Source organism: Talpa europaea, assembly GCF_964194135.1.
Source record: "Talpa europaea genome assembly, chromosome: 10".
In the NCBI taxonomy this organism is placed as follows: domain Eukaryota; kingdom Metazoa; phylum Chordata; class Mammalia; order Eulipotyphla; family Talpidae; genus Talpa; species Talpa europaea.
In genome coordinates this window covers 104,210,810-104,238,649 of record NC_140077.1, presented here as the reverse complement: position 1 = coordinate 104,238,649, position 27,840 = coordinate 104,210,810, and the positions used below count along the sequence as shown (strand labels likewise).

The following is a 27,840-nucleotide window of genomic DNA, read 5'->3' as shown; positions in this document are numbered from 1 at the left end:
AGCAGCTGTGTACCCCTCAGCAGCAGCATTGCGCAGCGGCTCAGGAGTTGCACTGTCTGATTCAAGCCCTACTCTTTGGTTTATTCTTTGGGTCAGCATCAGCAAGTTTATTAGACTTTCTGTGTCTCGCTTCCTTGTCTGTAAAAAAGGAAGTAATACTAATATTTATCATATAGGATTATTGGGGTAATTAAATGCTTAAGTCATGTAAAGCAGATGGTAAGCTCTCAGTGACTTATTACTATTAAGATTATTTCTAGTGATGACTTTATTCACTTTTTTTCTTTCTATAATGGCCACTTCAAAGTTGAAACTACTGTTGATGCAATGCCCACATGTAATAAAACCACCAAGGCAACAAGAGATTGTTAGAGCAAGGCAGGTATTAGCAGCCTTCACTCCTGCCCTCATTGTCTTTCCATACTCTCTGTGCCCGCTAAGCTGCTGCCTCCCTGACCTGGAACTTCCAGGTGGTTTCCCACCTTGGGCTTGACTCTCCTCTGCTCCTTCTGCCTGGCGTGCACTTTGCTCGCTCCTAAGGGTCTAGCTCATCCTCACCCTTCGTGGCTTAGCTCAGTCTCCTCCAGGGAGCAGTCCTCTCTGGCGATACCTGCTAAGACATCCCTTCCAACACCCCAAAGTTACCTGCCGTCTGGCCTCCTTGATTTCCTTGATGCCCTTCACTCAGCCTGATTTCTCTGTGTATTTCTTGATTTATGGATAATCTTGCTTTACTTTTAGAAAGGGAGCTCCCAGAGGGCAGGGACCACGTTCTCCATTACACCCGGGCACTAGGCACCGTATCTTATACATGAAAGTGTGGAAATGGAGACCAACCCAATGGGCACAAACAAAAGCTTCGGGGTTTTTTTTTTTAGCACCCTCTAATAGAAAGTCAGACACACCACTTGTGTTTTGGCAGAGACCCACAGGCAGGCAGTGAGGAAAGCTTTCTTGTAGGTGAAGGGCAAGGCTCCAGGTGTGCCCTGCTGGGAGGTGCTGGCCCGTGAGCTGGACCAGGCAGAAGAAAGCAGACGTAGAAAGCTTGAAACAAATAAAATAATGGAGTGGATAAATAAACCCAGAAGTCAAATGTTTTCTTAAAAATTACTAAAATAAGGGCCTCCCTGGTGGCGCAAGGGGTTAAGAAGCAACCTAAGAAGTTATTCGCAGCCACTACAGCACAAGTTCAATCCCACATGGCGCAGCAGACCTCTCCTGACTCACCTACCACTCTCCCACTCCTCAGCAGTGTATTTCAGTTAGTCTGTCTGTTCTGTGCCCCACTCTGTCTCTGGTGAATCCTCTCACCACCACCCCCAACACCTCTGGCCTATACCCCAGCTCTGGTATGCATAAATAAATTTTTTTAAAAAATTAAAAATTTATGACATCTGATAAAGCAACAAAGGGGAAATATAAATATATCAACTTAGGACAAATAAGGAGATCAGTACAGATGAGAGGATTTCAAAATAAATTGTCATTTCTATGTATTAAAGGCTGTACCACTGAAAGTCTAAGCAAATAGATAGTTATCTAGGAAGTTACAAGTGATCAAGAAAACCTGAGTAGACTGATAATCTTGAAATAAACTAGTAAAAGTTCATTTAAAACTGAATTCCTCCAAACCTACATAAAAATGGATGTGATTCATATATAGTTCTGGATCATTCATTGTATAGTTCTGGATCATAAAATAGAAAGTTCCATATCTCCCTGGTGGTGCAGGGGGTTAAGACACAACCTATGAAGCTATCTGCAGCCACTGCAGCACGAGTTCAATCTCCGACCAGGGAGCTACCCATATGGTGCAGCAGACCTCTCCTAACTCTCCTGCTGCTCCCCTCAGCAGTGTATTTCAGTCCATCTTCCTGTTCTGTTCCCCACTCTGTCTCTGGTGAATCCTCTCACCCCCACACCTCTGGCCTGTAGTCCAGTTCTTGTATGCATAAATAAATAAATCTTTTTAAAAAATAAGATAGAAATTTCCCAGTGCATCCATGATATACCTCTGACACCAAAGTCTAGTAAAGACAGAACAAGAAGAAAACTATTAATCATTCAGTTTGTGAAAGTCACTGTAAAATTCTTAATTAAAATACTCCCAGCAAATTCTTATAATGTAAGAGTATTTGCAAACTTTGAAAAATAAGAACATCACCAGAAAATGGGCAAAGAACTCAGGGCATTATAAATGGTTAATAATCATAGGAGGAAAAAAAATAAGCTTCACAAATAGTCAAATTTTCTTAAACTAGCTGCAGTTTCTATAAAAAGGTAATAACAAGAGTTGATGGTGAGACAGGTTCATATGCTGTGGGTGGGAGGGTAAATTACTCTTCAGAAACGTTATGTCAGTTTGGCAAAATATGGGTGTTATTTATATAACTCCTCCTTTTAATCCAGTAATTACACTAACAGAAATATTTCTAAGGAAATAGCTGGAGATGAGGATAAAGATTTGATATAAGAAGATTAACTGAACTTTTTATATTGTAGCAAAAATTAGAAATAATCTGAATGTGCAATGTTATAGAAATGACTAGATTATGGCAAGTCCATATAACTGATTTTGAGTGGCCATTAAAACTGATGCTTTTTAAGAAACAGAAGACACTTATGCCAATATATGTGTCTATGCTTGTGTGTTTATATAGAGAGAGTTATGCTTGTTTCTTAATTAGTAGGTTCACAGTATCGTACTGTATGGAAAAGAGAAGGGTCCTTCTGTCCAGAAGGGACACAGTGGCAGAGACAATATAAGAGCAGAGAGACTGTCATTCTCTGCATCAGCCCAGAGTCCTGGGAGCCAGGAGGAGAGGCTGACAGGCAGATGAGTTAACAGGCCAGGTCCTGGAGGGCACTAGACGCGTTTTAAGGAACTTGAATGTGTTCTACATCATAGCATTTACTAAAATTGTCAAGCATTGGCGTGCTGAGGTAAGATTTGCATTTAGCTCATTTCAAATAGTTGGAGATATGAAGGGATAGAGGTAGATGCAAAGGGAATGAACCTGAGGCTTGAAGTCACCTGGGAGCTTGCTGGAACAATCCATGGAGGGGGCCTGATCCTGAGCAGCAGAAGCAAGACTGAGGAAGTGGGCAGTATAAGAATTGATGGGCTGGCAAGGAAAAGGTGGTTCCCAGCTCTGGCTTGGGTCCCTGAAATATCAGCTGAGATAGAGATTAGCTCTTTAAGATTACTGTTACTTTTGGTAAAATAGGACTGTCAGTCTTGAAACTGTAGACAGAAATCTACTGGAGTGTCTGAAGGACAAATAAAAAAGAATTCTTAAAAGTGTATTTTCTGAGTGCCCCAGCAAGCAGAGATTCTTGAATGCCATAGACTGTCAAGCAGAAAGGCTCTTAGAGATGCTAACGCCAGCAAAGTCAGACTCCTGAGTTTAAAACTTTCCCTTATTTTTCTACCAAAGGTATCATCACATCAAATCGCACTGAAAATTAAATGTATCGAAAATATTTGCTCTTTCTTGAGGTTGAATGAAACTAAAGTCTGAGCATTGTCTTTATCTTGGGTCATTCGTTATGAGTCCTTGGAATCATACAATTTATAAACCAGCAAGAGGTTGTAGAAAATTAGCAGCATATGTCTTGAATGATTCTAGTCTCTCATCATCCATTATAGAATTTCACTGCTCCCACTTTGAAACAGGAGTCCTCAGTGCATATTCCAGCCAAATGCATGCAATGTTACAGATAAATTGCTGCAGTAATTGCTATGGGTACATCTTTAAAAACAATTCAAGCATCTGAAGGTTAATAAAATTGGGTAATTAACAATAAGGCAGGATGTTGCCATCATAAAGTGCCTGGTGCTGATTAGCACATGTGGATGAAACCCTGTCATTTACTTTAAGTGCTATGACACTGTCTTCTCATTAAACTGCCATGGCTGCATTGTCCAAATGCAAAGAAAAATGGGAAAAATCGCCAGTGATTTAAGACGTTCTGTGCACTTAAAGCAGACATTTGAGCTCCTGTCCTGCAGTCCCTGCACACAGATGATCATTAAACCCTATGATTGCTCACTTAGGTACCTTACTAACAAGGATGTTAGGAGGCACAGAGGAGAAATCCTCATTATAACTAGTCCCGCTTCCAGAAGCCTCAGCGTTGCCAGCAAAGCCCTGACCATGATGTTAGTGATGCATATGGTCTCATGACGTTCTCGTCTAGTGAGCACTGATGGGGACTGCTGTCCACAACAGCATGCTCACTTGCCTTCTGACCACCTGGCCCTGGGAGCACAGCAGCATCTTGCTCAAGATGGATGAGCCAGTTGCACACCCAATGAACAATGAGCAATGTTCTCCCTGCTTGAGTCAAAGCTGTCAGTATCTGGGTACAAGCATTTGAATGATCCCAGGGTCTCTGTGTCCCAAGAAACACTTAGGATACTGAACCAGGGACAATCCCTCAGGCCTGCTGCTCTCTCGTCAAAGCAGCAATCCATTCTTTTTTTTATTGAGCTAAAATTCACATAATATAAAATTCAATATTTTAACCATTTTAAAGTATCCAATTTAGTACTTTGGGCATATTCAAAAGTTTATGCAAGCATCATCACTATCTAATTGATGAATTCTTTTTTTTTTTTTAAGATTTATTTATTTATTTATACAAGCACTGGGCACAGTCAGAAGCATGGGAGGGTGAGAAAATTCACCAGAGCCAGAGCAGGGAACAGAGCAGGCAGACCAATGAAATACACTGCTGAGGGGAGCAGCGGGCACAGCAGGAGAAGTCTGCACACCATGTGGGACCCTCGCTGGTGGCTGGTGGCTGGTGGCCAGGGATCAAACCGGTGCTGCAGAGGCTGTGGGCAGCTTCACAGCCCTGTGCTCAACCACTGCTCCACCAGGGGAGGACCCTAATTGATTAATTCTTTCATCATCCCCCAAAGAAACTCCATGCCTATTAAGCAGCACCCCCACCCCCGTACCCCCAATCCTCCCCACCAACCCCTGGCAGCCACCAGTCTGCTTTGTGTCTCTGCACTTGTCACTTGATGTAAGCGGAATCCTCACTTACAATTGTGAATGGGTTCTTGGAAACTGTGGTTTTAAGTGAAAAGACATATGAGACCAGGTCTGTGAATAAAGTAATTTCATTCAAGGTCAGCTAGGATATTTTTTTCTCATCAACCTTGCAAGGAAGTGACATTATTTGAGCCCCTGCTTGTATGTGCCAGTCCTCTGCAGGATTGAATGAATCCAAATTGCCCTGAGTCATGGGTGACCAGTTCAATAATCTTCCCACGTAGTAGTATTTGGATTTTTATTTGAGTATGTTTATTAAAATACATTGTTAATAGACTGTGTGGAGAAATGTTTTGAGTAACGATGGGTAAAGAGCGGAAACTTCCAATGGATGGTCTAAGCATATTCCTAAAATGTCTGCAGTGGGACAAAATATACGGTATCAAATCTTATAAGACAAAAATAAAATAGTGTATTTCAAATCCCTTATCTACTATCTACCTATTTCAAATTCTAATGTCAAGTGAGATTTTAATATTTTCTTGGTGATAGTTTGAAGGACTTCTATCTGGATTTGGTTCACTGGAGAAGACTGCTTCCAAAATAATATCACCAAACTAAATTTTTATTCCTGGAAACATCGGCTTCAGAAAGAATTACATAAAATAGCTATTCCTAATTAGGAATAGCTAATTTCTAATACCTAATTTCTCCTCTGTGCCTCCTGTGGTATCTTTGGGGGTTGTCCAAATCGTGGCTAAGAGTATTCTCTCATTTAGCAGAGTTATTGATACCTACTATGTGCAAGAAATTACCTAGACTCTGGGTGAGAGAGTTATTGTATTCAGGAACCTAAAATCTCATTCTCTCAAGAATGTGCAGTGGAATTTCCAGAGATGATGTGACATGTGTTATCTCAGCAGACTGAATGCCGAAGCGGATATGAGAATCCAGCTGCCTTCTATTAAGCCAAACACTGAAGTGATTACAAAATGGAAAACGCCACCATCTCAGTTTCTGTTTTGCAGAATATAGTTATTTTCCATATATTTTCTTCCTGTTGATATCAGATGGGCTTATTATTATTGCTTTTAATAAATGACAAAATATTTTAAAATATATTCATTTTCTTTTAGTATAATAAATATCTATCATTTAACTCAGCTAAACAACAGCACTTTGGCGTCCTCAGTGATTTATAAAGTGTCTAAAGAGGCCTGAGACCACAGCCACAGGGGAGTGACCAAACATCAGCTGTGGGGTCCAGCTGCTCCTCTTGTTACATGGCACCAGAAGGTTTATCCTCCTTGACATAAAAGGAGATCAAAAGGCACCAACTTCCAGTTATAAAATAAGTCGTGGTGACTTATGTATGTGGTGACTATACTTAATACCATACCCAGTGATACCATTGTAAATGTGAAAGTTGCTGAGAGTAGATCCTAAAAGTCCTCATTAGAAAAAAATTTTCTGTGGTTATGTGTGGGGATAGACATTGACTAGTCCTTGCCATATAGTCAAATATCAAATCCTTATGTTGTCACCTGAAGCTAATGTCTTATATCCATTATGCCTCAATAAATAAGCAAATGTTAATCCTTCCTCTCCTGTGAAACTGCACGTCATGGTATGGGCATCCTGGGGAGGCCATGAGAGAAAGCCGGTAGCAGCCTCTGTCAGCAGCGCCAAACCTGGCGTTGTTCTTGTGTCCCCTGCAGGTGATGGACTTTTACTGCCAGTCCTGTGAGACGGCCATGTGTCGGGAGTGCACCGAGGGGGAGCACGCAGAGCACCCCACTGTCCCCCTCAAGGACGTGGTGGAGCAGCACAAGGCCTCGCTCCAGGTGCAGCTGGACGCCGTCAACAAAAGGTGTGCACACCTGCCCGGGTTCCCCACTGGTGTGGCCTTCTGCCCTCTGTCTCAGTGGGGTGGTTGGTTCATGCTATCCTCTGTTCTAGGGGGCCACCCTATACACTCCTTCAATAAAGTCTCCTTTTCTCACAGGCCTGTGGCCATAAACTAATGAGTAGGGACCATCATCTCCCAGCCCTTGGTAAAATTCCAAACTCCTCCTGTTATAAGTGACTTTTTTGTTTTAGTATATGCGCATGACTAAATGAGTAAGGGAAATGCTCTCCGGAGGTCACTGAAATCCATGCCTGGCTCCTGTCTCTCTCTCTCTCTCTCTCTGAATCCAGCAAAATGGTATCAAGCTGCAGTGCTCAACTTACCCGGTGTTTCTCTGCTTCCACACTTTCTCTTTGGCATGGAAATGAAGGAGCAGAGCAGTTGTGTGATGCATGAGAGAGATCAAAGAGAGGAAATAAACAGCTAGCTGAAAATAAACCTTTTCACCATAATTACAGTGAGAAAAGTGTGGTTATTGTGTACTAAGTAAAAGAACTTGGAAACTTGCAAGATGCTCCTAGGAAACTCTTGAGTCTGGGGAAGTTTTTCAAGTGATTGGGGGGAAAGACAGAGCCTATATTTAGACTAGTGTGTCTCAGGTCTGGGTGATTACCCCACCCCCCAACATTTGCAATGCCGGGAGACATTTTTAGCATCACAACTGTGTGCAGGCAGGGGGTGGGAGGCTAGGGGTGTGGGGGAGTGGTACCGAGGGCATCCAGTAGAGGTCAGGATGCTGTTGTACATCCTGCAACACACAGATAGTCCCCTGCAGCAAAACAATAATCTGGCCCAAAATATTAGTGTCCAGTTTGAACAAGTCTGACTTAGAGTGCAAGGTGAAGCTGTTAGGGTCCAGAGAGCTTCAAGGCTTTGGACCATCCATTAGTAAAGTCAGGTGATTGAAATAATTTGAAATAGACATAGACCTTCCAAGTCCCTTCTCTCATAGGTAGTAATTATGTTTTATTCATTCTGTTCTTCAGCTATCTTTCAGGATGATGAAAGGTATAAAAAAGGGTTTTGGACAAAATTAAGTGTTCAGATAGATTTTTTAAGACTATATTTGGATTATTGTTAAATAATAACCTCTGACAACTGTCCTCCAGGCTCCCAGAAATAGATTCTGCTCTTCAGTTCATCTCAGAAATCATCCATCAGTTAACCAACCAGAAGGCCAGCATTGTGGATGATATCCATTCCACCTTCGATGAGCTCCAGAAGACTCTAAACGTGCGCAAGAGCGTGCTGCTAATGGAACTGGAGGTCAACTATGGTCTCAAACACAAAGTAAGACTCCAGATTGGTAGGAGATGCCACACCCAGGGCCCTTGGGGCTCTGACTTGCTATTTCATTTTAACAGCAGCAGAGAGGCCTCCAGAGGATTCGTGAATGTCGCTGTCGTGCACTGCACAGTAGTTTTCATGGCACTGCGAGCTCTTTTTTCCTTCCTATTTTCAGCAAAAAATCTCTGATTCTGTAACTTTAAGTACCAATTTATAATTTGACACAAGGTGAAGTTGAATGTAAAGTAGTGCTTTCAGGATTTAGGGTTAAGCTGGCTTGTTTTCCTTCCTTAATTATAATGTCTAATAATCTCTTAATTGCTCTCTCTCCCACACCAACCTGTTAGTCAACTTCCAAGCCAGCCCTGACTGCAGCCTTTGTTAACTTGCTTGTCCAATCACAGAGCCAGGCATGAAAAGCTTCAGATATCCGGCTGCTGGGAGTAGGTTGGTCTGGTTTCTGTTTCTTTAGGGGTTGACAGGGGCGCTTTGGCCATGAGAGCGGGAGAGAGAACAAGGAATATTTCAGATGTCAGGCATAGCGATCTGGTGCCAAGCTCTTGGCGGTGACGCTTCTGTCGCCCTAGTGGAAAACACTTGACCCCAGAATTATGCGTGTGGGAGAGGCGGGTGGGAAAGAGAAGGTCCTGCCTCGGTTTAGGATTATGCATGAGAACCGGGTTCGCTGGGTTGAGTGAAACACCCCTTGCTTCCAGCCACCGGCGCGCGCAGGTGCAGACGCTGCGTTCCGCCCAGCTAGGGCGCAGGCCGGGGCGTCGCAGCCGCAGCACAGCGCGGGCGGGCGGGGGTGCAGCCTGGGGCGCAGGGAGCCCTCACCCTCCCGCATCTCCCCGCAGGTCTTGCAGTCGCAGCTGGACACGCTGCTGGAGGGACAGGAGAGCATCAAGAGCTGCAGCAACTTCACGGCGCAGGCCCTGAACCATGGCACGGAGACCGAGGTGCTGCTGGTCAAGAAGCAGATGAGCGAGAAGCTGAACGAACTGGCGGACCAGGATTTCCCGCTGCACCCGCGCGAGAACGACCAGCTGGATTTCCTCGTGGAGACCGAGGGGCTCAAGAAGTCCATCCACAACCTGGGCACGATTTTAACCACCAACGCCGTCGCCTCGGAGACGGTGGCAACGGGCGAGGGGCTGCGGCAGACCATCATCGGGCAGCCGATGTCCGTGACCATCACCACCAAGGACAAGGACGGCGAGCTCTGCAAGACCGGCAACGCCTACCTCACGGCCGAGCTGAGCACGCCCGACGGCAGCGTGGCCGACGGGGAGATCCTGGACAACAAAAACGGCACCTACGAGTTTCTGTACACCGTGCAGAAGGAGGGGGACTTCACCCTGTCCCTGCGACTGTACGACCAGCACATCCGAGGCAGCCCCTTCAAGCTCAAGGTCATCCGCTCCGCCGACGTGTCCCCCACCACCGAGGGCGTGAAGCGGCGCGTGAAGTCCCCGGGCAGTGGGCATGTCAAGCAGAAGGCGGTGAAGAGGCCCGCGAGCATGTACAGCACCGGGAAGCGAAAAGAGAATCCCATCGAGGACGATCTGATCTTTCGAGTGGGTAAGGAGTCTGCCGGCCCCCGAGATCTGGTCGCTCAGCTCCATGAAGGGGTCTCTGGGAGGGTGATGCTGCAAACAGGTGCTGCGGCAGGTCCGAACCTGCGCCTCTGGGGGATGATGGTGTATTTTGCTCGGCGAGCTTATGCAGTGGCCTTCCCTGGAGAGCTCAGGGTTTATTTCCCCCTCAGCCTGCCTCCTGCCTCTCCTTCCTGCTTCTACCGACTACCCCACCCCACTTTGCTCTTTTGTAACATACAAGTGCTGCATATTCGTTGTAGAGATCTAAACGCTGAAAATAAGCAAAAAGAGAATTAGAGAATCGTGGCATTCGTCATCTGGAAATGTTAGAGGAAATGTGGCCATCTGTCTCCCCCGTGGGGATGTATGTACTGAGCGTTTTCCTACCTGAAAACCCAGAGGCAGAGAGGGGGCTCCAATAACTCGTTTCTCTGAAATGCCAGCTCTGGCTGTACTGTGCTGGGCAGAGTCTGGTGCCCCCTGTCTTGCTTCTGCCTTGCAGGAGTTGGGAGTGGGGTCATCTGCAGTGGTGGGAGGGCAGTCCCAAGAGGGGACTGTAGGTGGGGACCCAAAGAATAGAATGGTGCTGGGTGGAGGTGGAGGATGAGCCAAGAGATTTGAGGGCACAGATGGCCCTTCCCTTCTTGATGGAGCCTCTGATTTGTTTTAACTGTTTAGTTTCTCAATAAGCACCAAAGTAAACATGACAAATGATTTGATAATTAAGGGGGGTGAGGGAAAGTCTGCATTTCAGTTATTGTATCCAAAAGTAGCTCAGCCTGCTCCTTTCCACCTCTTCAGCCCCAACTGGCAGTATTTCTTTGTGCTGTATTCGCTGAAACATGTAGAGAACAATTCTGTGCTTCAAATAGATTGGGGAAACCTTAGTTTATGTGAAGGAAACAAATTTAAAAACACAACTGCAGAACTTTTAGCATCTGCTGGTGTGCAGTATAACCTCCAAGGCAGGGAGGGGACTTACAGATGTTTCTGACCCAAGAGCCATTTCCATGGGATATCTCGGGGTAATAAGCCTCTTTGAAATAATCTAGGGCAAAAGCTGCTCTGTGTACTTTAGACTGAATCTTGGTAAAGGACACGATATGAGATCTAACTTGTCCCGTCAGAGCTTGGAGGCCCTGGCACGTTCCCTGGCCCAACGTGCAGGGTGAGTGCCAGAGATGTTGATCCACCCACCAAAGCAAGCACATGAGCCAGGCGGGTGCAGACTGGGAGGCGGCCAGGTCTGTGTCTCCAGTTCTGCCACTTATTTGGACCTCGGGCAGGTCTATCAGCTTCCCAGGACTTCAGTTTCCCTACCCATAAATGAAGATATAAAAACATCTGCTTCTCAGAACTTAGTTCTAAGTCCCAAGCTAAATACCTGAGTTGTACGACGAGCTAAACAAGACCTGTTGTCTTTGCACATGCAGTGAGGGCCGGTAGACTCTCCCTGCGACCTTTCCTTCTCAAAAAATTTACCTCACTGCTCCCTGTTGAGCTCCTGTATTAAGAACAAACTCAAGTTTTGAATTCACAGCCCCCCACCCTCAAGTCAAGTGACCCCAGTCTTCTCCAGGTTGTATGTAGGGTGGGGAAAAACTTAGGTCCTGATCCCCCAAATAAAGTGATTTTGAATTCCCGGCTCCCATTCTCCTACCCACTGAGAAAGTCAGTCTTAATGATTCATAGGCGCTGATGGAAGATGGCATTTAAATATTGAAACCTTTCTAAGAAGCTATATGCAGTGGCATACACAGCACTAGGTCCACGTTTATTGATGATGTAAAGATGCTGGCTTGTCTTGCTAGGGCTGCTATAACAAAACACCCATGGAAGGCTTAAACAACAGGAATGTATTTTCTACCGGCTCTGGAGACTGGAAGTCCAGTCAAGTCTGCAGCAGCTGGGTCTCCTCTGAGGTCCCTCTCCTGGTCGTATTGTTGGTTTTTAGGCTATTTTGTCCTCGTGTGGCTGGCCCTCTGTGCTTGGCCCTTCTGTGTCTTCCCCTCCCCATATAGGGACACCAATCATAGTGGATTAGCCCAATTCCCAGCAGCCTAGTGGCCTCATTTTAATTCAGTAGCCTCTTTAAAGACCTCTCCAAATACAGTACAGTATGAGGTTCTAGAGTTGGTACTTGAACATATAATTTTGGGGGGTATACAGTATAGCCCATAACAGATGTATAGAGGCAGAAAGAAAAGCAAGTGTCACTAGTCTGTTCCTCTTTGACTTTACATGCTCATCTAGAGTCTAGCCACAAAACAGCGCTCACTGTGCAACAATACAGTCAGGAAACATTCCAGAACATCTGTGCCTGCCCCACTGTGTGAAGAGATGGGAATACAGAGACCAAAGAAGTGCAGTCTCCTCCCCCAAGGAGCTTACAGTCTGGGGGGACAGATGTTTGACCAGTGATATCGATCAGTGACTCTGATACCACGGATTAGGTGATAGAAGGCAGTAGAAATGAGATGGAGTAAAAATCAGGACATTAATGATAATTGCAACTTATCCAAGATGGCAAGTTGAAATGGCTTTCCAGCCAGAGGGGCCGGGGTGAAGAGAAAAGGACCAGGTGCAGAGGAATGAACTCCATGCTTGTTGTTTCAGGGGGGCACATCCTGTGAGAAGATGCAGGGTGAGCAGGTCAGAGGACTGGAGGGGAAGCGGGCAGTGGCTGGTGAGCAGCCTGGACAGATGGTGTGGGAGCCCCTACCTCGATGCCCTCCATGCTTAACATACCTGGCACCTCTGACCATGAATTATTTCCCCAATTTCATCCTTCTCCCAAGTACCACTTTCTCTTCTCGAATCTACCATGATTATTATAATAATATGTGTGGGTCTTATTACCCATAATACTGTAAATTCCACTAGGTCAAGGATGCTGTCTTTACTCATTTATAATCTCCAGTGATATTCAAGAAGAAAACTTCACATAAGTACTTTGCCTGTGGGAGTAGAATTAAGTCCTCACTTACTGCCTGATTCCCTCCCGTGACTGTCAGTTCCCTCTCATGACCATTAGGTCCCAGTTTTAGGCCCGGGATACACAGACAGGCAATAATGCCCTAGACTGGCGTCGGGGCCTGTGTATCCCCTGAGTGGCCTTGTGCTTGGCAACATCAGACAAGCATGTGGCCTTGTCTTCGCAGCGTCTGTACCATTGGCTATAAATGAGTAAAGTTTCTGTTAATACTTCAACAAGTCCAGGTTTTTTTATAGCTGTGTTTTTGTTTCAGAACTTTAAGCTTTGCTGTGTGGTGAGGCTGTTAGGTGCATGGCCATGGAACATTCGTTATGGGAACAGTACTGTTGAGCCTGCTTCGTGTTATCAAGAATTCATTAAAATTCAGCCACACTGGACGTGGCAGCATTGCCTCTGCTCCCACTGAGCTTCCAAGGCCCTGATCCGATGCTAAAAGCTACCTTGTATTCACAGAATGCATATTAGGGTTCATTCAACAGTCCCAAATAACGTGCTAATATTGCATACCTTTGTGAAAGTGAATCATCGCTCTCTAGATGATGTAAAGGATTTTCAGGGAAAATTTTATTCCAATTTTTTCATTCCTCAGTGAATATCCAGTGCTCTAATTCGATGGGACTCTGTTGTTTGAGCACCTACTATGTGCCAGACACTTGGCTAGGTCTTGGATAAAGAGGGAGATGAGACTGACTCTGACCCCAGGAGGAGGCCAAATTTGGAAGGGGACAGACATGAAAATTCTGGTAACTTCAGTATGAGTACAGGCTCAGAAGCTGGGCTGGGCACAGCTGGCAAGTGAAGGGGAGTTAAGGTTCCTAGAGGTAATATCTAGACCTTTGGAAGAGAGTCAGTGGGTAGAGGTTTGTGTAGTTACACTCTGTGGTATTTGCATAACAAAATCCCCTAAGTAGGGGCCTCCCTGGTGGTGCAGGAGTTAAAATCTCAGCGCTATAAAGCTATTGGGGATGAGTAAGATTCCCCACCCACCTCGGTCCATGAGTTCAATCCAGAGCGAGGGAGGTGACCCACATGGTGCAACAGACCTCTCCTGTCTCACCCACTGCTCCCCTCAGCAGTGTATTTCAATGGATCTGCCTGTTCTGTTCCCACTCTGTCTCTGGTGAATCCTCTCACCTCCCACACCTCTGGCCTACACCCCAGTTCTTGTATGCATAAATAACTAAAAATAAATCTTGAATAAAATCCCCTAACAACCCATTTCACAGCATGCACCCCCATTCCGTGACACATTACTTACTTAAAATCCCTAGTATATATAATATTCTTTGAGTTCCTGCTGTCCCCGCCATCTAGTATACCTGGATAAGTGTGGGCTGGAGACAGCTCATACTAGCTCTCCACCTCCTCCAACCCTGTGTTCAGTGTTTTCATGTTCTGGAGCTTAAAATGAGCCAGAGGGGGAGCATTTACACCATAGAAATGGGCTGTGCCTCTGACACAGCACAAAGTTCTGCTTCAGCTAAATTGAGGTATTTGTGGTTTTCCAAAGTTGAGATATCTGATACCACCCACACCCGAACACTTAATGCTGTGCCACTGTGAATGAGTTTTTGTGTTCCTCTGATGCTGGGACACAGTCCATCTGTTGATAATAATGCCTTGAAACATGGAGATTATTTTTCCCTGCACTGTTTTGTCAGCTACTAAAGAAAGTCGTTGAACAAAAGGGAAGCGAGAAGATGTGAGAGGGAGTGAAAGAATTACAGTTGAATTGTTTCAAATTATGTAATTCATACCTCAGGCCTCACACCTTAATGAGTCCATGGGAAGTCTTGAATGGAACACTCATGCTCGAGAACAGTGTGTTTTCTTTTATAAAGTAGATGTGAAATTACTGAGTGTGAGCTCATAGGCTATCCAGGAAATATATTGTGTGGGTTTTTTTTAAAGATTTATTTATTTATACAAGAGCTGGGGCACAGGCCAGAGATGCGGGAGGTGAGAGGATTCACCAGAGACAGAGTGGGGAGCAGAACAGGCAGATCTACTGAAATACACTGCTGAGGGGAGCCGTGTGCGAGTTAGGAGAGGTCTGCTGTGCCATGTGGGTATCTCCCTGGCTGGGCCAGGAATCAAACCCATGCTGCAGAGGCTGCGGACAGCTTCACAGTGCTGTGCTCAACGCACTGTGCCACCGGGGAGGCCCAGGAAATATATCGTTTTATACCCCACTCTCCTGCATCATGTCTACCAACCACCGCCTCCCTCCTAGAATCTCAGAGGAGGGAGATTCTGCTAATTTGGCATCTGATGCCATTATAGGAACCTGTCTTGCCCTGGAGTACCTCCTCCCTGGGAGCTCTTCTTGCATTTTTTTTTAATAAATCTTTTTTTTTTTAAGATTTATTTATTTATTTTTATTTATACAAGAGCTGGGTACAGGCCAGATGTGCAGGAGGGTGAGAGGATTACCAGAGACAGAGTGGGGAACAGAACAGGCAGACTGACAAAACACACTGCTGAGGGGAGCAGCAGGTGATACAGGAGAGGTCTGCTGTGCCATGTGGGATTCTCACCTGCTGACCGGGATTGAACCCGCGCTGCAGAGGCTGTGAACAGCTTCACAGTGTGGTGCTCAACCGCCTGTGCCACCAGGGAGGCCCCTCTTCTTGCATTTTAAATGGAAAAAGATTCCGCTCCAGTCTGCTGAGTCCCAAGTGCTGGTTGGTGTCATGAATCCAGCAGGGAGCTGGATAGAGTCTGTGCCCACCCCCTGGAAGACGCCAGGTCAGTGAGGGAGACCATTACACAGTTCACATACCACATGAGAAAGAATGGAGTTTCCTGAAGGATTTTGTGTAGAAAACATGATCTAGGTGAGCCCCGTGGAATTTTGGTCACTCAGAAACCTGATATTCTCAAGTCCATTTAGAAAGAAACAATATGTGTAATAGAAAAAACCATGTATGTAAAGGGCCAGGAAAATTAGCTTACTCTTTACTGACTCTACCACCTTGTGATGTGTCAGCTTCCATTTCTTATCTATAAAACGGGATGATAATATTTATCCTGCCAACTCATGAGGTCCTATCGGGAGTGACAGGAGCGAGTGACCCAGCAGGGCAGGTACTGAGCTTCACCCGTTGGTTTTGTGAATATTACTTCACTTTCCCATGATGTAATGTGGGTTGGCATTTATTTAGTCATTAATAATTCATTCAGGTATTCATTCAGCAAACATTTGTTAAGATCCTGGGTTAAGTGCTGTATTTGACTCAGTTCCACCCTCTGGCAATGTGGCATCCTGAGTCTCTAGATGCACTTAATTTTCCTGCTAGGACTATCCTGCTTCAGGATAGTCCTCTATCCCCTCGTTCAGTCCAGGGGTCACTTTACTTCTGGAGTCACCTGGGAGGGAGGCACAGGTAGAAGAGTGTCCATGAGAACTGTTGGCTTCTACATACTTTGGTGTTTCATAGACTAGTTTAACGTCTGGGAAAACCAAGTAATTATCTTACGGAATTGTTGCCAAATCGTTTATAATTCCTTTTAAAACTCAGGGCCTCCCTGGTGGTACAGGGGCTAAGTCTCAGCACAATCAAGCTATCATGGCACAAGTTTGATCCCTGGCTGGGGAGCTGACCCACATGACCCAGCAGACCTCGCCTGTCTCACCCTCTGCTCCCCTCAGCTGTGTATTTCAGTAGATCCACCTGTTCTGCTCCCCACTCTGTCTCTGGTGAATCCTCTCACCACCCCCTCCCACCCCACACCTCTGGCCTGCACCCCAGTTCCTGTATGCATAAATAAATAAATCTTTAAAAAATTTCCATGACCATCATTAAAAAAAAACCCATCTTGCCGATTTTACTAGTCAAAAATGTAGCTATTAAATGAAATTTTACATCAGACTAGATAGGAAAATATTTTATAAGTACTCTTTTTTGTGTCACTTTTATATTTTTATGTCAGAACTAGTTTTCATTGTATGTTTAGAATACTTGTGGAGGGTCTCCCCAGTGGCGCAGTGGGTTGAGTGCAGCGCTGTGAAGCTGTCCGCAGCCTCTGCAGCGCTGGTTCGATTCCCGGCCAGCCAGGGAGATTCCCACATGGCAGGGCAGACCTCTCCTGCCTCATCTGCTGCTCCCCTCAGCAGTGTACTTCGGTCCTTCTGCCTGTTCTGCTCCCTGCTCTGTCTCTGGTGAATTCTCTCACCCTCCCGAGCCTCTGGCCTATATCCCAGTGCTTGTATAATTAATAAAATCTTTAGAAAAAAAATCTGCCTTGCTTAAAGAAAAAAATAAAGAATACTTGGGGGGAGGACTTTTCTACAGGCCAAGTCGAATTGGCTAACAATCTTCAAGAGTAAAATATGATCCCAAATTACTTTCTAACTTCTAGAATTTCTATTTATTTTATTTTGGTCCCAAGACACTTGATAAACACTGGGATAGTGGACAGTTGAGCCCGGTGATAATGTGCTGTCGTTCTGTATCATTACACAACATTAAAATTTTTCCAGTTTAGCTGCTCATAAAAACCAGGCAGCATCAGTTGTCCCTCAAGAATATGGTGGTGATTTCTTTTAGTCTCCAGAAGTTAACACTCTGATTCTGCTGCACTTAAAAATAAAAAATAGTTTTTTTAAAAAAACTGATGATCAGTTATCTCTGACAAAAGACGCTTATGAAAATTGGGGTGTTTCCAGTAATGCCAACTCCAGCTAATGGGCAACTGAGCCATGTGGTGTGAAGATTATTTTTATCAACAAATATTATGAAATTAAAATGCCAGTGCCTGTCCCATGTAGAGCTTTAAAAATATATAAAAACAAGGGCCTCCCCAGTGGCGCAGCAGGTTGAGCGCAGCGCTGTGAAACTGTCCACAGCTTCTGCAGTGTGGGATCGATTCCTGGCCAGCCAGGGAGAAACCCACATGGCATGATAGACTTCTCCTGACTCGCCCGCTGCTCCCCTCAGCAGTGTCTTTGGTCTGCCTGCCTGTTCAGCTGCCTGCTCTGTCTCTGGTGAATTCTCTCACCCTCCCGTGCCTCTGGCCTGTACCCCATTTCTTGTATAAATAAATAAAATCTTTAAAAAAATAAAAATAAAAAATAAAAAAAAATGTATACACAAAACTGCATATGTGTGTGTGTGTGTGTGTGTGTGTATGTATCACACATATAAGCAAAAATACAATCATGGACTAACAGCTGTACCTCCACCCCTGGAATTTATATGTAGGGTGATGGACTTAAGCTCTAGCTAACTTGAGACCGAGACTGAAAACTGGACCATCACATCACTCTGGAGCTCAGTGGAGGTGCAGAGCCTATTTCCAGCTTGTACAACCCCCACCCCCCAATCCCCCCTCTTTCTTTGCTCTCCTGACTCAGCAGGGCAGGCTCTGAGCATCTCCCATTGGTTTTACCTGGGCATGGAGTTTTTCTTCTCCTGTCTGAATGGCAATGATATGTCTTCCAAGTTTTAAGATGATGCCCCCAAATACAATTGCTTTTCACTTCCATTGACTCTCTACTGTGCTTTGTTCTGCAAAGCAAAAATAAAAAGCATTAGTGGTTCTTTGCTCCTGTGTTCTCCCTCCTTCAGCATTGCCTCTAGATTTTCAGATGGATCAATCTCGAATGGACTAAGGCATCCCTTAGCTTCTGCTAAAGCACTCTTCTCATTTCCTCCTTCCTCTCAAACATCAGTGCTGCTCCCTACAGAGGCTTTTTTGAATACATTAGACTTTGTCCTTAGCAAGATGGACAAGAGGTTAGATTAAAAACAGGCAGCGCCAGGTCTTTGTCCCTGCCTGGACCAGAAGGACAGCCAACTGGTACTCAGCTACTCTGTACTCAGCTACTCAGCTGAGTACTCAGCTACTCTGTCTGGGTGCTTCTCATTCTCCTCCCTATTTTAGTACTGCTCCCTCTGCGCGTGTGCCTCTAGCCCCCAGATGCACGTCTAGTTTTACATAAGCTGCCATCCGGAACAGCTGGGCTTGCTTTATAGAGTCACATCTTTTTTTTCTGTCCCAATCTCAGTTGTGGGGCTCTTGTTTTAGCATGTGTCTTTACGTGGTCCTCAGTTTCTTTTCTTTTCTTTTTTTTTTTTTTTTAAAGATTTATTTATTTATACAAGCACTGGGTACAGTCAGAAGCGCGGGAGGGTGAGAGAATTCACCAGAGCCGGAGTGCGGAGCAAAACAGGCAGAAGGACCGAAGTACACTGCTGACAGGAGCAGTAGGTGCGGCAGAAGAGGTCTGCGCGCCATGTGGGACCCTCCTCCGGTGGCCGGGGAGCAGCCGGGGATCGAACCAGCGCTGCAGAGGCTGAGGGCAGCTTCGCAGCCCAGTGCTCAACCGCTGCGCCACCTGGGAGGCCCGGTCCTCAGTTTCTTATCTTGCTCGCTTCCAGCACTTTGTTTATCAAATGTTTTCAATGAATTAAAGTTTCCTCTTGAGAGACCTTGGCCTTACCCCCATCACTTTTTTTTTTTAATATTTCTCTCTTTTTAATGATGTATTTATTTATTCATTTATATAAGCACTGGGTACAGTCAGAAGCGCGGGAGGATGAGAATTCACCAGAGACAGAGCGGGGAACAGAGCAGGCAGATTGACTGAAATACATTGCTGAGGGGAGCAGCGGGCACGGCAGGAGAGGTCTGCGCGCCATGTGGGACCCTTCCCCGGTGGCCGGGGATCGAACCAGCACTGCAGAGGCTGCCGGCAGCTTTGCAATCTATTGCTCAACTGCTGTGCCACCCGGGAGCCCCCACATCACCTTTTAAAAAGAATTTATAAACTGAGCATTTGAGAATTATTTCTTTTCCTGATCTGTGCCTTTTAACTGGCTGTTACTCAGACATCAGTGGGAGAACCAAAGGCTAAACCCGTTCCTTCTTCCCCCGAGTCCACCCACCCCTTCCCTGGCCCCTGGCCAGCAGATGCCAAGTCTCCATACCAGAGGCATGCCTGTTTCAGAGATCCGATGTGGCTCATTTCCTCCACAGTGTGGAGGAAATCCAGTATCTGCTACTTTTAGAACATTTGTGCCCTGATGCTTTTTTTAATCCAGTGAAAACCCGGTACCCAGGTTTCTTCTAAGAGTTGGGATTTTGACAAAACTCTCAAGTAAGGCCATCTCCTATTGCATATCCTTGATTAGAATACTAGTTTATATTATGATGTCTGGTGGAATCTAAGTATATTTTAATCATGTTAATATGCAGCTTTGACTTAGTAAGAGAAGTTTGACATTTGCCTAAAAATGTGATTTTACAAAGACTTTATTGATATAGGAGGAAAGTTTAGTAGTCTATGGATTAGTCATGGGGAGGACGGTGTTCTCATTTAATTATCATTGTAAAACAATGCATTCTCAAGTTTAGTGCAGATGTCTGAATCATTCGCTTACAGAAACTTGGAAGTCTAATCTTCTACATTTTTATAATTTATTTTTAGGTACCAAAGGAAGAAATAAAGGAGAATTCACAAATCTTCAAGGAGTAGCTGCATCCACTAGTGGGAAGATACTGATTGCAGACAGTAACAACCAATGTGTGCAGGTATTGACCCTCAGGGTACCCCTTGGCCCCCATAGATTGATGAGGTAGATACCGTTGCATCTTTTCCTACTTAAGACTTGAGATATATGGAAGGAGAGGGAAGCTAATGCTGTGCCCCTGTGGACCTCAGCATGGGCCTGCATGTCCTGACCTGTCTTCCATAAGCCCAGATTTTTGATGGTTTCTTCCTAATTCATTTCTGCGCTGGTTCACATAATGTCATTTGTTTTACAGATATTCTCCAATGATGGGCAGTTCAAAAGCCGCTTTGGCATTCGGGGGCGTTCCCCTGGGCAGCTGCAGCGACCCACAGGAGTGGCTGTGCATCCCAGCGGGGACATAATCATTGCAGATTATGATAATAAGTGGGTTAGCATTTTCTCTTCAGATGGGAAGTTTAAGGTAAGAATAACAAGACCAGCTGGCCAGTAAACAGTAGGGAGAAGGGATAGGAAGCATAAGAGGAAGTTGTTTTGTTTAGTTTTTCTTGAGCTGCAAAGTTACTGATTTTATGAAGTGAGAGGAACAATGATATTGTCCTAAGTCTGCTTAGATGTATCTTAAATGTGACTTTATTTTATAAAGCAATTGTGTTGCTCAGGCACTTTTTTTTTTTTAATACCATCAGATTTAGAGAGAAACTTCCTGTTACCTCAATTGAATGAAAAACCTTAATCGATGTCTTTTTTTTTTTTGAGGGATTTTTATTTTCCTTTTAAAAGTCTCTGCATCATTGCAGTCACCTTGTTTTTATGGAGACACATGGAAGACATGATACTAACCCTCAGAACAGGGCCTGTTTTGTATGGAGCACCCATCATTTCAATCCAGGAGAATGAAAATCTGTTGGTTTTGATTCCACAGTCATGCACACAATTCCCCAGTCACCCTAGATATCTTGGGTCCACTGAAATTTAATGACTCCATGTGATGGTCAGATACACACAAAGTCGCTTCTCCTCTAACTTCCTCCCCTTCTTTGTGCTTTCGTGATTGTATTTATGGTAAGGCACGCCTAACCATGACAGCTTTCTCACGAATAGGATGAAAATTATTGAGTCACCTCTTAAAAATATTCATCTAGTTTGGGGTCAGTTCATTTGGTTCTTGTTTCACACTCTAGCAAAACCATACCCTGCCTTTTGAAATGTAGGAATGACTCGTAAAATAGATATTGAAACAGTAATTTAATATCAAAGATAGTGGAATATTTTATGTCTAATATATTGAAATATTTTCAAGCTAATATAGTAAAACATACTGAAACAGGAGTTTATATATCTGAAAGAGGTGAGTTTCCTAAATTAAGCCTTTTCATCTTGTGCTTCAGAATTTTACGTGTAGTAGGCACTCTTCTTAGGCGAACTGAATTCTCACAGCGGAATATTGTTGGTAATAATTGGAATAAGCACTAGAGAACACTCCTGCTCCTAGAGGACCGGGGAATGGATATGTGATAGTTCCAAAATCCCCCCCCCCTTTTTAAGGTCAATGCTGATAAAGACCCAAGAGTAAAAGGATGCAAATAAAAGCACTGTGATATGTAATAGGAGCTCATCCAAATGTGATGTCCCTGACCACACACAGAGAGGTACTTATTTTCTACTTTGGTGCAATTCAGAAAAGTTAAACAGATACTCAGAAAGATAAACTTTTATCATATAGGCTCATTTTTGTATTTGTTTGTAATAGTAGCAGACATAGAACATCTTACCTCTTTTTTCTTTTACTCACCAGCTTCTTTGCCCTAATTTTCATTCCCTCTGCCTCCTCTGATTCTTTCCTTTCCATCTTCCCTGTAAGACTCACATCTTCCATTCCATCTTCTGTGACCCCCCCAGAACCAATAGAGAGGCCCCTGGCACCCCTCATTCTAAAATAGCTCATCTCTTCCCCTTTCAATCGAAGACCCTACTTGTTGAGCTGAATACTTTCACTTAACTCTCCCAAGCCAGGTTCTAATCTTTTTGCTTTCTATACTGATTAAGATAAGAGACACATTGTCAGGGCAAAAGCAGTAGCCCTTATTTTCCTTGATAGAGTCCAATGCAGCCTAACTGGAAGAAAGGAAATGGAAGTAAAGATGATTTTGGTTCAACTTTTAAGGTTTTTCTCTGAGACCTGCACTGTTTCTCACTATGTGATTTATTTTCTGTTGTATTCTACACAGTTATCATCTGCTTGGTATTATATGGCTGAGTCATTCTAAATAACAACTGGTGTTCTTTCATTGTGAGGCAGTAATGATATTCATTAGCCATCAAGCTTGCACTTCCTTCGTTTTGATCTCTGCTGACATATCTTCCATTCAGACCCGAGAGAACGTATAGTTCCTTTATAAGCCATTATGTTTTAGTCTCTTTGATCTCTGGGCTACATGGAAGAACCAGAATCAAATTTATGCAACAGATTCCCTGCAAGAATGCTATTGTTTCCTTCCTAAATGAATGCGCCTCTTTGTCTACCGAGACCAAGTCTGAATCTCAGTTATTTATGAATTTACAAAAATATAAAGGCTGAACCCCCACTATGGGAAAGTCCCCATCTCTCTCTCCAGACTCTCTACACACATCTGCTGGCTCTTTTGAGATAGAAGATAATCCCACGCATAAGATTTATCAGCTGAGTATGATAAAGGAGAAGTAGATTGTCTGTGGCGCTATAAAAGTAAATATATCAAACTTACATCTTGTGGCAAACAGGTCTTTATAAGCACACTGTAGTTCACTCAGAAAAATGAGTAAGATTTAAAATGCATATGGTATATGCTTGATAGAAATCAGATGCTTTGCTCCCATTTTAAAATACTGGAAACTGGAGCCATTTAATGACCATAATTACGTTGTTTCTGGATTTTAATAACGTTTATTCAGCAAATATTTGTTGGGTACTTATTAGACACTAAGAAGTGTATGATACTCTGAGCAAAAGGCACTGGATAAAACATTCAGACTCCCACCTGAGTGAGTTTAAGTCTAGTGAAGTTCAGTGACAGACACCTGGCAATTGCAGTGTTAAGTATGACATGTAATAATGACAATGATGGATTCCCTTTAATGACTGCTTCATAGGTGCTATGCTCCAAACACTTACCTGCATTATTCATTGCATATATGATCCTAAAATAATGTTGGAAACTATTAATTAAGATGAATATGTGAGGAATCTTCAGTTTAAAGAGATCGAATACATTTGTGTTATGCCAGTTGTGTCCAAAGCAGATCACAGACACAGGACAGTCATCCTATACCTAATCCAGGGATCTTTTGATATACCACATTGCCTCCTTCGAAGAGAACCGTGATCCCAGTTAAGGGGATTCTTGGTGAGGAACCTTAAAAAAAATAAGGGTTTTGGACCTCCCTAGTGGCGTAAGGGGTTAAGCACCGCACTATGAAGCAATCCACAGCCTCTGCAGCACGAGTTCAATCCCCGGCTGGCCAGGGAGTAACATGGCGCAGCAGACCTCTCGACTTGCCCGCTGCTCCCCTCAGCAGTGTACTTCAGTCAGTCTGCCTGTTCTGTTTCCCACTCTGTCTCTGGTGAATCCTCTCACCCTCCCACATCTCTGGCCTGTACCCCAACTCTTGTATGCATAAATAAATAAATCTTAAAAAAATAAGGGTTTCATAGAAATCTCAGTAGATAACAAATGTGGTAAAAACAATTTTCTAAGACAGAAGAGTAGCAATTTTTGTGACAGAGGAGTAGCAATGCATGCCTATTTGCACATTCAAGCCAATGTTTACTAAGACAGATCCTGTGGGTGCTGTGGTGCTTTCAACTTCATTTCTGTGCTTGTTTCTAACAGACAAAAATTGGATCGGGAAAACTGATGGGGCCCAAAGGTGTCTCTGTGGACCGCAACGGCCACATCATCGTGGTGGATAACAAGGCGTGCTGCGTGTTTATCTTCCAGCCCAATGGGAAGATAGTCACCAGGTTTGGTAGCCGAGGAAATGGGGACAGGCAGTTTGCAGGTACACTCGATGGTAATATGTAAACCCCCTTTTTCATGTTCTTCTGCTCACACTTGCATGATATCGGAGCATGTGGAGGCACCTCACCACCAATGCTTGCTGGCTTGGGGCAAGGTACTGGGGGTGGCATCTAAGCCAGAGCTTGGCTGGGTGCTGCTCAGTTGCTCCGCTGCAGTCAGGTTATCTGAAGTCCATGTGTGGGCTTTGTCAGTGGCGGTTTATAACTCAGAAGCCTCACATTCAAATATTAAGTAAAATAAAAATTTTAAAATAAATTATTTAAAAAATAAAAATGGGATCTCCCCGGTGGCTCAGTGGGGTGAGCACCATGCTGTGAAGCTGTCCGCAGCCACTGCAGCACCAGTTCGATTCCCAGCCAGCCAGGGAGATACCCTCAGAGGTCTGGTGCGACAGACCTCTCCTGTCTCGCCCACTACTTACTCCCCTCAGCAGTGTCTTCTGTCCATCTGCCTGTTCTGTCCCCATTCCGTCTCTGGTGAACTCTCTCACCCTCCCGTGCCTCTGGCCTGTACCCCAGTTCTTGTATAAATAAAAATAAAAATCTTAAAAAAAAATCCTTCCATTAAAAAAAAAAAAATGTTCAGGGGAGTGACTCTTGTTTCCCAGCTGCAGCTTTATGGATCTTCTGAATGAGAGGTTTTTTTTACCTTCCTTAGTAATTGTAAGATATCATGATTTCAATACATTTACTGTGTACAGCAAGGATAGACTCCCTTCTCTTTTATGGTATACCATACCGAGCTTGCAATTGCAAGCTTCCTTAGATTTTCACATCTGCAAGAGGCTGAATTTATTAAATTTTTATTTAATGAACATTTTTATTAAATTCTCTTTTTGAAAGGATGCTTTGGGCAGTGAATATTCATTTGCTTAATCTTTCTTTATGCTTTGTCTCCAGTTCTGCCAGGTTCTGAATGTCAACTCAAATTATAAAGTGGGTTTTCTGCTCGATTTTTTTTCAAAAGCATGACCTGTCAGAGTCTTCTTCCCAGTGCAGAATCACTGTGTTTTTTCTCAGTCGGAAGCTGGGGATCCTGAAATGATCACATGTACTCAGGGAACTGGCAGAGGGGACTTTCAGACGGTGGTGCGGAGAATAACTTCTGCCGCTGTTGCTCATTCTGCTTCACCAGGCCGGCGGGAGCGCTTAGCTTGAGCTGAAAGAATTCAGAGTAGATAGTGACAGGCATAGCGTGACAGAGGCGCCAGGTTATCTGGAGCCAGAGGTCTGGTTGGGTGAACTTTCCCGGACTGAGTCTCAAATTCTTTGTTCTTGCTGAAGTAAACTAAGTTAATGTACTACGTCTGGTAGTAACTGCTGTGTTATTGCTGCCACTTGGTTTGCTGTGGTCACCACCTAATTTTTTCCATCTTTATTGCAGGTCCCCATTTTGCAGCTGTAAATAGCAATAATGAGATTATCATTACAGATTTCCATAATCACTCTGTCAAGGTACTAAAAACACATCAATTGTTGTTAACTTTTAAATGCATTTATTGAGAAATCAGTCTGGGGAAAAATAACAATACAGGGCCTAAATGTGTTAACCTCAACGACTAGATTTGGCTTCTCCTTAAAGATACAGGCTCCTGCCCATCTGTGACTGGCTGTGCAGGTGCCTCCTTTTCCTCTTCCTGATAAACCTGCCCTTTTAAAATGTTAAAAAAAAAAAATGCAGGTATCAATTTGGACAGACAGACCTTGGAGAGTCAGAGAAGTCAAAAAAATATGACAATAAGTTTTTTAATTTGAAATGGGTGTAAATAGAGACGACTTGAAAAATTAGCTCGTGAAAGCAGTTTAATACTTTGTGTCTATCCAATAAACTGAACAGAGTGCTTTTTCAATTTTCTGCATCATAAAGCCTTTCAAATAAACTTAAAAATTAATATTCTGCTGCAACAACAGATATGGGGTAGATGGGGGGGTTCACCCCAGTGTACGTTCATGTAGCATATCTGATGCTTCTCAGGGTACTTTCACCCACTTGGTGTTTCTTGAAAAACAATGCAGCCTCCCACCCCCTCCTTACATCTTTCCAACTGGGTATAGAGGGAATATGTGAACTTTATTATGAGCAAATTAGAAAACAATAAGTGGTTCAAGGCAAATATCTCATATATTGAAGCCAAAAGATGTTTGTCCCCTCCCAGAGCAAGCACCTGGTGTCCGGCTGCAGGAAGGCCTGCAGTCCTGGGCCAGGTGCTGGTACCTACTGTTTTTTTAGGCAATGACATACTTTATTTTATTTTCATCAAGAATTCTGGCCGCAGTCCTTGCTTAGCACCATAAAAACAGTTTGGGACAGAGAATCCTTGAAATGTGTTTGTTTATTTTTTTAATTTTTAATTGCAGTACATTGGCTTATGCCATTACATAGATTTCGGGTGGCCAGCACTTTAAATCAGCATCGGTATGTGCACTATATCACATTAGCCTCCAGGTCGAGTTTCCATCCTTCGCCATGCAAAACTGACCACGACCTGCCCCAACCTAGCCACCCTCACCCCCTTCCCTTATTTTAAGAGTTACATATTTCATTTTAGATTTGCCTTTTGTTCCATTAAGTGATAATAGTTTGCACTTTCAGAAGTGATGCAGTTTTCCTTGTAAGTTCATGGAAATTTTTTAAAGAGAGGCATTTTAAAGAAAAGTTAATAAGGCAGCAACACAGGTGATAAGTCAGTAGCTCAAGTTTCCACAGGGTCAGCCATGGATAAACCAAAGCTAGAATCAGTTGATCTAATCAGTTGATCCCTATCCCTTACCTGGAAGAGATGAGGGATAGGGACTTTAACAACCAAGAGCGCTCTCTCAGAAGTTTCCTTAAAGATACCTCTCGCCTGAGTGAAAGGGGAGACCTTGCACTTTTTCCCTGGGTATCAGTTCACGAGCACAGTGCAGCACAGTGGTGAGGGTGCAGGAGGAGGGGAGGGGGTGCTCCCTGGCAGTGCCCTTTTGTTTCCACAGAGTCGCCACCCCGTGGCAGCGCTCCACCCCACAGGTGACAGGGAGATTGAGTTTGTGATCATTTTCCTTTTTTTAAGAACAAACTATGAACCAGAGACACTCTATGGGGAGTAGGGGGCAGGGAGGGAAGGGATTGGGGTCAAAATAAAGGGGTAGCAATTGTATGGGGAATATAAAAATAAAATTTATAATAAAAAAATTTTAAAAATGTAGTGCAAAAAAAAAAAAACAATATCAAGTTTAGGGGCCTCCCTGGTGGTGCAAGGGGTTAAGTCTCAGCATTATCAAGCTATCTGCAGCCACTGCGGTACGAGTTCAATCCCCGGCCAGGGAGCTACCCACATGGCGCAGCAGACATCTCCTATCTCGCCCACTACTCCCCTCAGCAGTATTTCAGTCAATCTGCCTGTTCTGTTCCCCACTCTGTCTCTGGTGAATCCTCTTATCCCCTGCACCTCTGACCTGTACCCCAGTTCTTGTATGCCTAAATAAATAAATCTTTAAAGAAAAAAAAAAAGAATGTCTTAAAGCATAGGTTAT

At 44.1% G+C, this 27,840-nt stretch overlaps 1 protein-coding gene across 5 annotated transcripts in view; it reads left to right on the top strand.

The window, feature by feature from the left end:
- TRIM2 (tripartite motif containing 2) overlaps positions 1-27,840 on the top strand; it is a gene marked incomplete at its 3' end in the record, with an annotated part of 35,761 nt that overhangs the window by 5,153 nt on the left and 2,768 nt on the right. Inside the window, exons 3-9 of one of the 5 annotated variants that reach the window (XM_084245840.1) lie at positions 6,722-6,873; positions 8,022-8,202; positions 9,057-9,780; positions 20,225-20,328; positions 20,563-20,730; positions 24,140-24,308; positions 25,712-25,782. In XM_084245840.1, coding sequence (XP_084101966.1) covers positions 6,722-6,873; positions 8,022-8,202; positions 9,057-9,780; positions 20,225-20,328; positions 20,563-20,730; positions 24,140-24,308; positions 25,712-25,782 — 1,569 coding nt within the window. Of the gene's footprint in view, positions 1-6,683; positions 6,874-8,021; positions 8,203-9,056; positions 9,781-20,224; positions 20,329-20,562; positions 20,731-24,139; positions 24,321-25,711; positions 25,783-27,840 lie in introns of all 5 variants that reach the window. The other 4 variants (XM_084245839.1, XM_084245841.1, XM_084245838.1 and 1 more) reach the window with 4 other exon arrangements.